Source organism: Antechinus flavipes, chromosome 3, assembly GCF_016432865.1.
Source record: "Antechinus flavipes isolate AdamAnt ecotype Samford, QLD, Australia chromosome 3, AdamAnt_v2, whole genome shotgun sequence".
Lineage (NCBI taxonomy): Eukaryota > Metazoa > Chordata > Mammalia > Dasyuromorphia > Dasyuridae > Antechinus > Antechinus flavipes.
The window spans coordinates 168791885-168803889 of NC_067400.1; the positions used below are offsets into that span (position 1 = coordinate 168791885).

A 12005-nucleotide genomic window follows, 5' to 3' on the forward strand; every position below is an offset into this window, starting at 1 on the left:
AAAAAGAAAAAAATATTTATGTAGTACTTACTATATGCCAGGCATTGTGTAAGTGCTTTACAATTATTCTATCTTTTGATTCTTAAAGCACTGTTATTCTTATTTTACAGATTAGGAAATTGAGACAAATAAGGTTAAGTAACTTGCTCAGGATCATATAACTAGTACGTATCTTGGGGTCAGATTTGAAGATCTTCCTGACTCCAGGCCTATTGCTCTATCCACTGTGCTACCTAGCTGCCCTGAGAATAAAGATGAAAAGTGGATTTGGGGAATGTCTGCAGACATTGAGAAGTGGGAATTGTGATGGAGATTGGGGGTCTCAGAAAGCAGGGAATTTGTAGTATTAAAATACAGATGGAGACAAATTGTACTATTCCACAGGGGCAGTTATGCAAAACTGCCCTTTTATATTTTTTTCTCAAGAGGAAAAAGGGAAGGTCTGCTTTGTTTTACTTGTCCCCCAGTTTTGAAAATGACTTGACTGATTGTGACCACCATCTGTGTGCATTATGGCTGAAAAGAATGGTCTGTAACCAAAGAACTCTTGATACCATCACATGTGAAAGTACTTATTTAATTCCTGGCTACAGCTGTTATAGTAAAGCCCCATTAATCCCATTTGGGGAAAGGCCAGTCTAAGTTATGAAGTGTTAGCATATTTAATAAACTTAATATTCCAAGCTTTCCATATAGATTTTAAATTCTTCAAGAAAAAAGGGCTATTTTCTAATATTTCTGTACCTTTCACAGTGTTTGAGAGTTGGAGCCACAAAAATATTTATACTAAATATATGTCATTGAATGAAAACAACTAAATTGAAATCATATTTTATTTTACAGTAATTAGTACTAGTTGAATAACATGACAGCATGTGGGATATTAGTGGATAGAATCTGAGGTCAGGAAGACCTGGTTTTAATTTCATATCTGACACACCAATTTTATGACCATCAGTTAAGTTTTTTTAACTTATCAATGTCCACATGTCTTTAATGATAAAAGGAGTTTTCTTACTTGGACTTCCCAACAACAGATCTGATTCCTTTCAAAGAAAAATAACAACAAACTTGTCTAGTTAGAATTTCTTAGAGGATTTGCTTTATTAAATTGATAGCTATTATTAATTTCTCATTACCTAAAGCAGGGATGGGGAACATCGAGTCTGTGGGCTGTATAAGGCTGGCAAAATCATTTCATCAGGCCCTACTAAGGCAACTGCCTGTGACTACAACCTCCTACTGCTTAAGTTCTTTAAGATGATAATTTTATATGACCCACAAATGATTTTATAAATATCCTAATGACTCTTGGCAGAAAAAAAGTATTCCTCATCCCTGGCCTAAAGAAAGGAGTCCAAACTTCATGTCACTTAAGGTCCTTTGACCCTAACTGACACAGCCAATCTTCTCTCCTGCTGAGAATTTTTTTCCCCATATGTAGTGGTCCTTTCATTGTTCTCCTGAGCCACCATTTTCTATTCTATTCTTATGTTCCTTATGTTGCCCAGAATGCGTTTGTTTCTAGCCTATCTTCACCATCAAATAATTCATGAAAGCTTTCCTTATTAGTCTATTCCCTATTGATCCTTGATCTCCAAACTATTGCCCCTATTGGTGCTGTTTCTTTTCTTTTTGATTTGTCATGTAAATATTTGCTCAGCCTACCAGATATAAGTTCTGGAAGGCAAGATTGTGATTATTTCTTTTTCTTCTCTTAGTGGCAGGACATAGTGATGCGTATGGCAGATATTTAACCTATGACTGTGGTGCATCTGAGCCAGGGGCAAAGCATGGAACTGTGGTTGAAAATGGAGGCTGTTTTGGAGGTTCTCAAAGAACCCTTACCTTTGGAGAGAGTAGTCTGTTGGCTTAAAGGGGGAGGGGAGGGTGGCAGTCACATCATTTTAATGAATTTTATTTTTTTCTCCTCTGTAAAATAGGAAGAATAGCATTTAAGTGATCTACTTTCATAGAATCATAGGGAAGCTTGTTGTAAACCTCAAGTTCTATATGAATTTGAATTGTTGTCATTATTCTTATTTTCTGGTATTGACTGCCAAACTTGAATATCTTTTCTGCTTCTGTCTTTGCTCCTTGGATTATGATACTCTTGGGAAACTTTAGTTATTACCCTGATTTGGCTTTATCCTATAAATGCCTCTTGATTATAAAAGCCCTTCCCCTCAAGGAGGATATTTTCTTTCTTCCATATCAATATTTAGTGGTTCTTTCTTGACATAAATGATACTTTTTAAGAGTTTGGAGGTTTTGTTTGTTTGTTTGTTTTTTGGTCATGCTGCTGGGAATTATTAAGTGACTGAGGTCACATTTGAACTTAGGTCCTCCTGATTCCAGAGCTGGTGCTTTATCCACTGTGCCATCTAGCTGCCTCAAGCGTTTGGAGATTTTAAAGTATTTTTCACTTGAAACATTTTTTTTATATTTATATGTACAAAATAATTTGCTTAATGATCCTTGTGAAGAATCCTTAGTGATCTTTTAGGTCAGTCACTGGCCTAAAATTAACTGCAAGCTCTAAATTTATTAAGTCTAGTTAAAGAAATTTTACTTTAAAGAGCCTATTTATAACAACATCTTTTGGACTTGGCAAATTCAGTATGTAAATAAGATTGTTTTAGCTCTGTTTTTATGTCACTTATTGACCTACTTAAACAAATTTTGAGAATTTCTTAATGAATTATGGGTATGTATACATATATACAATTCGAATTGTTGTCATTATTCTTATTTTCTGGTATTGACTGCCAAGCTTGAATATCTTTTCTGCTTCTGTCTTTGCTCCTTGGATTATGATACTCCTGGGAAACTTTAGTTATTACCCTGATTTGGCTTTATCCTATAATGCCTCTTGATTATAAAAGCTCTTCCCCTCAAGGAGGATATTATCTTTCTTCCCTATCAATATTTAGTGGCTCTTTCTTGATATAAATGATACTTTTTAAGAGTTTTTAAGAGTACATACACACATACATATATACCTGTTTACTTAATTTATACATGAACATTTCATCAATGAATTTTCTAGTTAATTGAAACTTGACACTTTTAAATACTAGGCTCTTTTGAAAACTTTTTTTTCCTTAGCAATTTTGGATAAAAATCTTTATAAAATATTAGTATATAATCTATGCTTTCTTAAAAAGGAAATACTGAATATACTTTAAACAGTCTTGATTCAGGGCCATTTTTTTTTTTAATTAAACCTTTTTATTTTCAAAAACATATGCATGGATAATTTTTCAACATTAACCCTTGCAAAACCTTGTGTTCCAAATTTTCCCCCATTACCCCGATCCTCTCCTTTAGATGGCAAGTAATCCAAAATTTGTTTTAAAAAAGTGTTAAATCCAGTATATGTATACATATTTGTACAATTATCTTGCTGCACAAGAAAAATCAGATGAAAAAGGAAAACAAAGGAAAAAGAAAGCAAAATGCAAGCAAACAACAACAAAGAGTAAAAATACTGTGTTGTGATCCACACTCAGTTCCCACAGTCCATTCTCTGGGTATAGATGGCTCTCTTCATCACAAGATCATTGGAACTGGCATCAATCATCTCATTGTTGAAAAAATCCATGCCCATCAGAATTGATCTTTGTATAATCATGTTGCTGTATACAGTGATCTTCTGGTTCTGCTCATTTCACTTAGCATCAGTTCATATAAGTCTCTCCAGGCCTCTCTAAAGTCATCCTGCTGATTGTTTCTTATAGAACAGTAATATTCCATAACATTCATATACCATAACTCATTCAGCCATTCTCCAATTGATGGGTATCCACTCAGTTTCCAGTTTCTTGCCACTACAAAAAAGGCTGCAGGTCATTATTTATAAATATAAATCAGGCCATGTATGATTTCCTGGATTAATTGCTATTTTCTGGTTGGATTTTATTTAAAATTTTTGAATGAGTATTTTTGAATGATAATGGTTTATGGAGTTCTTGTATTTTTTTCTTTTCTGTTTTTGTTATTAGAATTATATCTCATAAAATAAATTTGGCACAATTCTAGGTTCTTATAATTCTTTATATTTCTCAGATTTTGTTTGTTTGAAACTTTATTTTATTTTATTTTAAAATTTTGTTAACTTAATTTTCTGTGTTCTTCACTCTGACAGGCTGTTTACCCTCTTTTTTTATCGATTTAAAAAAATTTAGTTATATAATTCTTCCTGCTTTCCCCCCTTTTCCTCCTCTGCTAAGTAGTTAATTCAGAATATTACATCTTCTGCAACTCCTTTTTGTAGTTTTTCCTTTTTCTGTACCTTTTTTCCCCCCAAGGATTTCTTTTACCTTATTGTCTTTATGAATTCTCTTCCCTTCCTGACTCTTCCAGACTTTTTGACTTGATTCAGTTTATACTTCTTTTTGTTAAATTAAAGGTTCTAAAGTACCAAGTTTGTGTTCCTTCTAAGCTAACCAGTTTTTCTTATTACTGCTATTGTAGGTCTTGTTTCCTCACTCCCTTTTTCCTATGTTGTGCCGCTTTTCTATTTCTATTCTGTTTTCTATCATTCTTAGAAGTATCAATTCATAAGGTAAGTAATTAGGGTAGCATTGACCCATGGTAGAATATGATGTTTGTTTCAGATCATGTGGTCTAATTCTACCCTCATCCCTCCTCATTTTCATCCTCCTTTACCATATAACAGTCTCCTCTCTGCGACTTTGTTCTCTTATGATTTTTTGTCTTCAAGATTAGTAGTTGTAGTGTTCTCTTATTTTTCTAAAATATAATGGTTCTCTGGGAGCAGGTTTCTTTGGGAGGTTTTGGGAGGCAGCCTTAGTTTCAGTTCAATATAATAATCACCTCAAATGCAGCCAGGGGTTGAAAGTTTAAATCCTTTATTGTCTCCTTCAAAATAGCCCAGTTAGTTTTCTTAGAGGCCTATCTCCCTCCTTGATTCCAAGAGCTTTTGCAGCTTGTCTGCCATCTTCAGCCTCCAGCTCTCTCTGAATCTTGGTGCTGAATCTCCCGACTGAATTCTGGCTCTCAATCTCTTCAACTGACCCTTGCTGAGACTGAGAGCTTCTTAGATATGATCTCTTAAAGGTGTGAACCCAAAGGTTGACTCCTCCTTTGAGCGAGTGGGATTGTGGGAGGTGTAAACTTGGATATCTCATATTGAATGCTGAAATCTCCCAAACTTGTGAACTAATGTATGAGCTAATGTGTGAACTCTCAAAGATGTAAACATAAGCATTGTTTCTACCAATTCTAGCGACTTACCACCTTGTTTCAAATTCTGGCTTGTAACAAGTAAGTCTTTTTTTTGTATAGGAATTAATTTTGTGTTAAATCTTACTTTTTAGAATATCATATCCACTTCCTTCAGTTTTTGATGGGTTCAAAATTATATATATATATTTTTTTTTCTTTTTTTTTTCCTTTTTCTTTTTTTTTTTTTTTTTCCTGAGGCAATTGGAATTAAGTGACTTGCTCAGGGTCACACAACTAGGCAATGTTAAGTGTCTGAGGCCAGATTTGAACTCAGGTCCTCCTGACTTCAGCCTGACTTCAGGTCCTCTGACTAATAATCTTACTTTTTCAAAAAATGTTTTCCTTTATATTTGAAGTTTTTTCTTTTAGTTACTTGCAGCATTTATTGTTTGTCTTGTTAAAATTTAACTACTTTGTATCCTGGAGTTGGTGAGGATCCCTTCTTCCTTTCCTTGCTCTCTTCTTCTCTTCCTTCCTTCTCTCTCTTTCTCCTCCCTCTCTTCTTCTTTCCTCTTTTACTTTCTTCTTTCATTCCTCCCCTTTCCCTCCCTCCCTTCTTCCTAGAGATGATTTGTCAGTGCTTTTAATTCTTTGGATTAGGACACGTGAGTGTGTTGTTTCTGTATTCAGAAATGCCAGGAGTTTTTTTTTTTTTTTTTGTTTTGTTTTGTTTTGTTTTTAATATGTCTTGCACTATGATGTTCATGTCTTTTGACTTGGGCTTTTTTGGAAAGCTTGTGGACTTTAAACTGTCTCTTTGCCTCCTGCCTTCTAGGTCATTTTATTTTGTTTTTGTAGAGCTCATATGTTCTTTTAACATTATTTTTAGTTTTCTTTTTCCAGAATGTCCTTCATTTCAGTATAATGCTATTCACAGTAAATTGGTTTTTTTTCCCCCTCCCCTTGTTGTTTCTTTGGCAAGACATGCTGTTTTGTATTTTAATTTTTCTATTCTGCTACTTATTTCTGTGGAGCAGGCTGTAAATACTGTCATTTGTTCCCTTTTAACTTTTCTCTTAAGATTTTTAATTCTCTTTTTTTGTTTTTTATTTTCAAACTATATGCAAATATAGTTTTCCACATTCAATGTCACAAAACCTTGTGTTGCAAATTTTTTCTCCCTTCCCCCACCTCCTCCCGTAGACAGCAAGTAATCTAATATATATTAAACATGTCCACAATTATCATGCTGCACAAGAAAAATCAGATCAAAAAGAAAAAGCAATGAGAAAAAAAACAACAAAAAGCAAACAACAAAAAAGGTAAAAGTACTATGTTGTGATCTACACTTAGTTCTCACAGTCCTAAATGGTTCTTTCCATCATAAGTCTGTTGGAACTGGCCTGAATCACCTTCATGTTGAAAAGAGCCATGTCCATCAGAATTGATGATCGCATAATCTTGTTACTGTGAATAAATGTTCTCTTGGTTCTATTCATTACACTTAACATCAGTCCGTATAAGTCTGTCCAGGCCTCTCTGAAATCATTCTGCTGATCATTTCTTATAGAACAATAATATTCCATAATATTCATATACCATGACTTATTCATTCATTCTCCAATTGATGGGCATTCACTCAGTTTCCAGTTCCTTGCCACTACAAAAAGCTGCCACAAACATTTTTGCACATGTGAGTCCTTTTCTCTTTTTTATGATCTTTTTGGAATACAGGCCCAATAGAGACACTGCTGGACACAGGGGGTATGCACAGTTTGATAGCCCTTTGGGCATAGTTCTATATTGCTCTCCAGAATGGTTGGATCTGTTCACAACTCCACCAACAATGTATTAGTGTCCTAGGTTCCTCACATCCTCTCCAATATTCAGTGTTATCTTTTCTTGTCATCTTAGAGGTATGAAGTGGTATTTCTTAGTTGTCTTAACTTATATTTCTCTAATCAATAGTGATTTAGAGCTTTTTTCATGTGATTAGAAATAGTTTTAATTTCTTCATCTGAAAATTGTCTCCTAGTGTCCTTTGATTTTTTTTTTTTAAATCATTTGGAGAATGGCTTATATTTTTATAAATTTGAGTCAATTCTTTACATATTTAGAAATGAGGCCTTTATCAGAACCTTGGATGTAAAAAAATTTCCCCAGTTTTCTGCTTCCCCTCTCTGATCTTGTCTACGTTCGTTTTGCTAGCACAAAAATTTTTATAAAATATTATAATCAAAATTATCCATTTTGCATTTTATAGTCTATTCTACTTCTTTGGCCACAAATTCCTTCTTTCTCTACAGATTTGAAGAGATATATTGTCCTTTGTTTTTATTTGCTTATAAGTATCACTGTCTAAATCATGAACCCATTTCGACTTTATCTTGGTATAGGGTGTTAGGTTGACCGATGCCTAGATTCTGCCATACTATTTTCCAGTTTTCTCAGCAATTTTTTGTCAAATAGTTAGTTTTTATTCCAGAGGCTGGAGTCTTTAGGCTTATCAAACACTGGATTACTTAGAGTCATTGTCAGGTGAATCTAATCTATTCCACTGATCAACTAGTCTATTTCTTAGCCAGTACCAAGTGGTTTTGATGACTGCTACTTTATAATAGAGTTTTAAATTTGGTACAGCTAGGCCACCTTCATTTGCATTTTTTTATATTAATTCCCCTGAAATTCTTGACCTTTTGTTCTTCCAAAAGAACTTTATCATTTTTTCTAAGTGTGTAAAATAATTTCTTGGCATTTTGATTGGTATGCCACTGAATAAGTATTGAATTGTCATTTTTATTATATTAGCTCAGCCTATCTATGATATTCTTTTTTTTTTTTTTCTCCTGAGGTAATTGAGGTTAAGTGACTTGCCTTATGGTTACACAGCTAAAAAGTGTTAAATGTCTGAAGCCACATTTGAACGCGGGTCCTCCTGACTTCAGACTGGTGCTCTATCCATTGTACCACCTGAGCACTTGATATTCTTTCAATATATTAGATCAGACTTTATTGGTGTGGAAAGTGTTTTGTAATTGTGTTCCTGACTTTGTCTTGGCAGGTAGACTCCCAAATATTTTATGTTAGATGCTACTTATTGTTTTAAGGAAAATTCCATTTATTCCTATAATCTCTAATATTTTTAATAGGAATAGGTGTTGGATTTTGTCAAATGGTTTTTCTGTATCTGTTGAGGTAATCATATGATTCCTGTTTATTTGGTTATTGATATAGTCAGTTATGCTAATAGTTTTCGTAATATTGAACTAGCCCTGCATTCCTGATATAAATCATACTTGGTTATGGTGTATTATCCTGGTGATACTTGTAATCTCTTTGCTAATATTTTCTTTAAGATTTTTGCATCAATATTCATTAGGGAAATTGGGCTATAATTTTCTTTCTCAGTTTTGACCCTCCCTGGTTTAGGTATTATCACACCTGTATCCTAAAAGGAATTTGATTGGATTCCTCCTTTCTCTAGTTTTCCAAATAGTTTGCATAGGACTAGAATTATTCTTTAAATGTTTGGTAGAATTCATGGGTAAATTTATCTAATCCTGGAGGTTTTTTTCTTGGAGAGTTGATTAATAGCTTGTTCATTTTCTTTTTCTAAAATGGGACTATTTATTTCCTCCTCTGTTAAACTGGGCAATCTATAGTTATATTTCTCCATTTCACTTAGTTTATCAGCTATATCAAATATATCAACTGTATTGACAATACAGCTGGGATAAAAAAAGCTCCTAATTATTCCTCTAATGTTCTCTTCATTGGTGGAATATTCAGCCTTTTCATTTTTCATACTAACAATTTGATTTTTCTTTCTTTTTTCTAATCAAATTAACTAGAGATTTATCTATTTTGTTGTTTATGAAAAAAATTAACTCAGGTTTGGTTATTATTTCACTAGTTTTCTTACTTTCAATTTTATTAATCTCCCTTTTGTTTTCAGATTTTCAAAATTGGTATTTAATTGGGGTTTTTAAATTTGTTCTTTTTCTACCTTTTTTAATTGGATGCTCAATTCATTGATCATCTCTTTCTCTATTTTATGCAAGTAAGCATCTATAGGGATAAAATCCCATAAATTTTCGTATGTTGTCTCATTGTCATTCTCTTGGATGAAATTATCAATTGTGTCTATGATTTGTTGTTTCACTCATTTCTTAAGATTAGATTATTTAGTTTCCAATTAATTTTAGCCTATTTTTCCCTTTATTGCATCCTTTTACTGATCTGAAGAAAATATTTACTATTTTTGCCTTTCTATATTTGATTGAAAATATCAATTTTTGTGTAGGTTTTGTCACTCCAAAACCAATTCAGAGACTTGATCTGCGGGAATCTCAGAGATCTTGCTCTGAAGGAAGCCAAGAAGAGCTCAAAGACCTGTCTACTCTTTGCCATCTTGATTCCATCCCGATTTTAATTTCTCTTTATACTGACTCTTATTGCAGTTCCATGTTCTCTTGGGAATCCAGAAGGTTCTCTGTTAGGTTTTGGTTCATGTTCTTTGCCTTATGATATTTATGGAGAGAGGCTTGTAATCTCTTTTTATGTTTTGTCACTCATATTTCCTCCGAATTTTAATACTTTGTTGTTGATTTATTTATGTTCTGCTTAAGTTTTTGTCTAAATTTTGTTTTTCTTGAGTTTTTTTTTTTTTTTTTTTTTTTTTTTTTTTGCTTTCCCCCTAATTTATTTCTTTTTTTGTGGGGGAATTTTCCTCCATATTCTCTTATAACTTACTCTCTGACTTTTTGAACCCTTTTAATGGAAGTTTATCTCTAGAGTTCATCTTCATAACTTTTTGTCTCCCCCAGAATTGAGGAATCTACTTTTATCAGGTCACAGTTCGTGCCCATGTACTGGAGGTACAGAATTTTCTGCATTTAGATTCCAGTCCTCATTTGTACATACTTCCCCCCTCGCCCCAGTTCTTGTTAATCATTAGGTCTCTGACTGGGCAGAATCTGTATCTCATGCTTTTGTTAGGATTGGAGAATGATAGTATCTATTGGTCCATCAGACTTTCTGCAGCTTTGGAGTTTCCTGAACTAGCAGCTTCTCCAAGCAAAAGGAAAGTACAGATCTTCCCTTTGATTCCAAGGTCAGGGGCTGGGATGTGATGGCAGTGACTGCAGAAGGGTAGGAGTCCCCAAGGAGTCCCTATCCTGTTAGTTGTGGGTGCTGCTGAGTGAGTGTTATAAAGGACTGGTATTCTCCACTATTAATTCATAAGGCTATTAGCTGGTTGTACTTTTGGGGCGGGGGAGTGAGACTGGGGAAAATGTCTGGTCTTCCAATTTATTGGTCATCTTTTTTCATTATTACTTTAGGAGACATGTGATTTTTATTAATATGTATATTCCCTCTAGTAAGGAAGTTGCAAGCAGTCCATTTCTTCTCATTCTGACCTTTCTTATGCACATCCTCCTGTAGAGAATATACTACACAATCTACTCAGTATATCAGTAGCTTTTTTCTAGTTATGTGACATTCATGGTATCATACATTTAGCTTTAAAAGGAACTTTAGAGAACATCTAGTCCAGTCCTTTCATTTTAATCAGGAAAACTGAGTTCCAGAAAGATTAAGGAAGTTGATTTAGAACGTACAAGTAATGGGGAAAGAAGCCAGGATTTAAACTTAGCTCGTGTAATTCCAAATACAGTGCTTTTTCTATTGATCTACATGGTTTTCTTTTTGAACAGTGCCACAGCAGCACTTAAAGAGTTCCTTAAAATGTTTAAAAATAATATGCCCAAATCCAATATAAAGAATTATAGGAAATTTTGCTGATTTCTTGGTTGATGATTATATTCTGGGTGGTAATGGCTGTCAGATCAATGACTTCTGAATAAGTGAAGTGTTACTATATTTTGCCTCTGTACTCTTATTAGCAAGTGTGGTATTTAGTATTGAACAGTAAAATTGCATCCTATTGCTGTTTCAGAAAAGCCAGTGTCCCCCAAGTCAGGAGCATTGAAGAGCCCTCCTAAAGGATTTGATACATCTGCAATTAACAAAAGTTATTACAATGTGGTGAGTAATTAATTTAAATACTTTTTTATATATTCAGAACTAAAATTAGGAAATGTAAACTTATATTTAGGTAGATAAATTTGTTTTCAAACCATCTTACTTATGGGCTATTGTATGTCTTAAAATTGTTTGCCTTCCATATTCCCGAAGAAATTCCTGTACCAAGAGTTCACCCCTAAAGATATCTTCTTATGTTGATCCCTAAAGATAATATCATTATACTTACTTTAACTGTTAGATTTGTGTTTAATGATCATTAACTTTATATATTCATATTGATTATTTCACTAAAGAATTAGACAAGAAAGTAAATGGTTGACATTGGTTTCATTTTGTGATCCCAAACCATTATAAATTGCCTTTTAGTTCAAGATAAACTCAAGCAAAAAGTCCACAATGTAGATAATTACAATTCACTATCTTTTGCAAATGATGTAGTATTAGGAAAATTCTTTGAAGAACTTGACAAGAGTCTCTCAGTCAAATTGAAGTATACCTTGATACCCAGTAACTTTATTATGAAAGTGAATTTAAAGGATGATACCAAAAAATATCTTGGTGAATGAGATTTGAGAGTACTAAACAAGAGAAGTCTGTCTGTCTCTATCTCTGTCTCTGTCTGTCTCTGTCTGTCTGTCTGTCTGTCTCTCTCTCTCTTTCACACATACACACACACACACACACACACACACATTCTGTTTGGCTTTACATCTAAGAAATAAATAGCATTTGGAGGCACTGATCATGATTAACGCTTAATAACATCA

General features: G+C 33.6%; 1 protein-coding gene across 7 annotated transcripts in view; it reads left to right on the top strand.

Annotated features, from left to right (window-relative positions):
- Positions 1 to 12005, top strand: part of ARHGEF7 (Rho guanine nucleotide exchange factor 7) — a 333485-nt gene that overhangs the window by 158739 nt on the left and 162741 nt on the right. For all 7 annotated transcript variants that reach the window (XM_051984209.1, XM_051984207.1, XM_051984208.1 and 4 more), the window contains one exon: positions 11150 to 11238. In XM_051984209.1, the coding sequence (XP_051840169.1) occupies positions 11150 to 11238 (89 nt within the window). The remainder of the gene's footprint in view (positions 1 to 11149; positions 11239 to 12005) is intronic.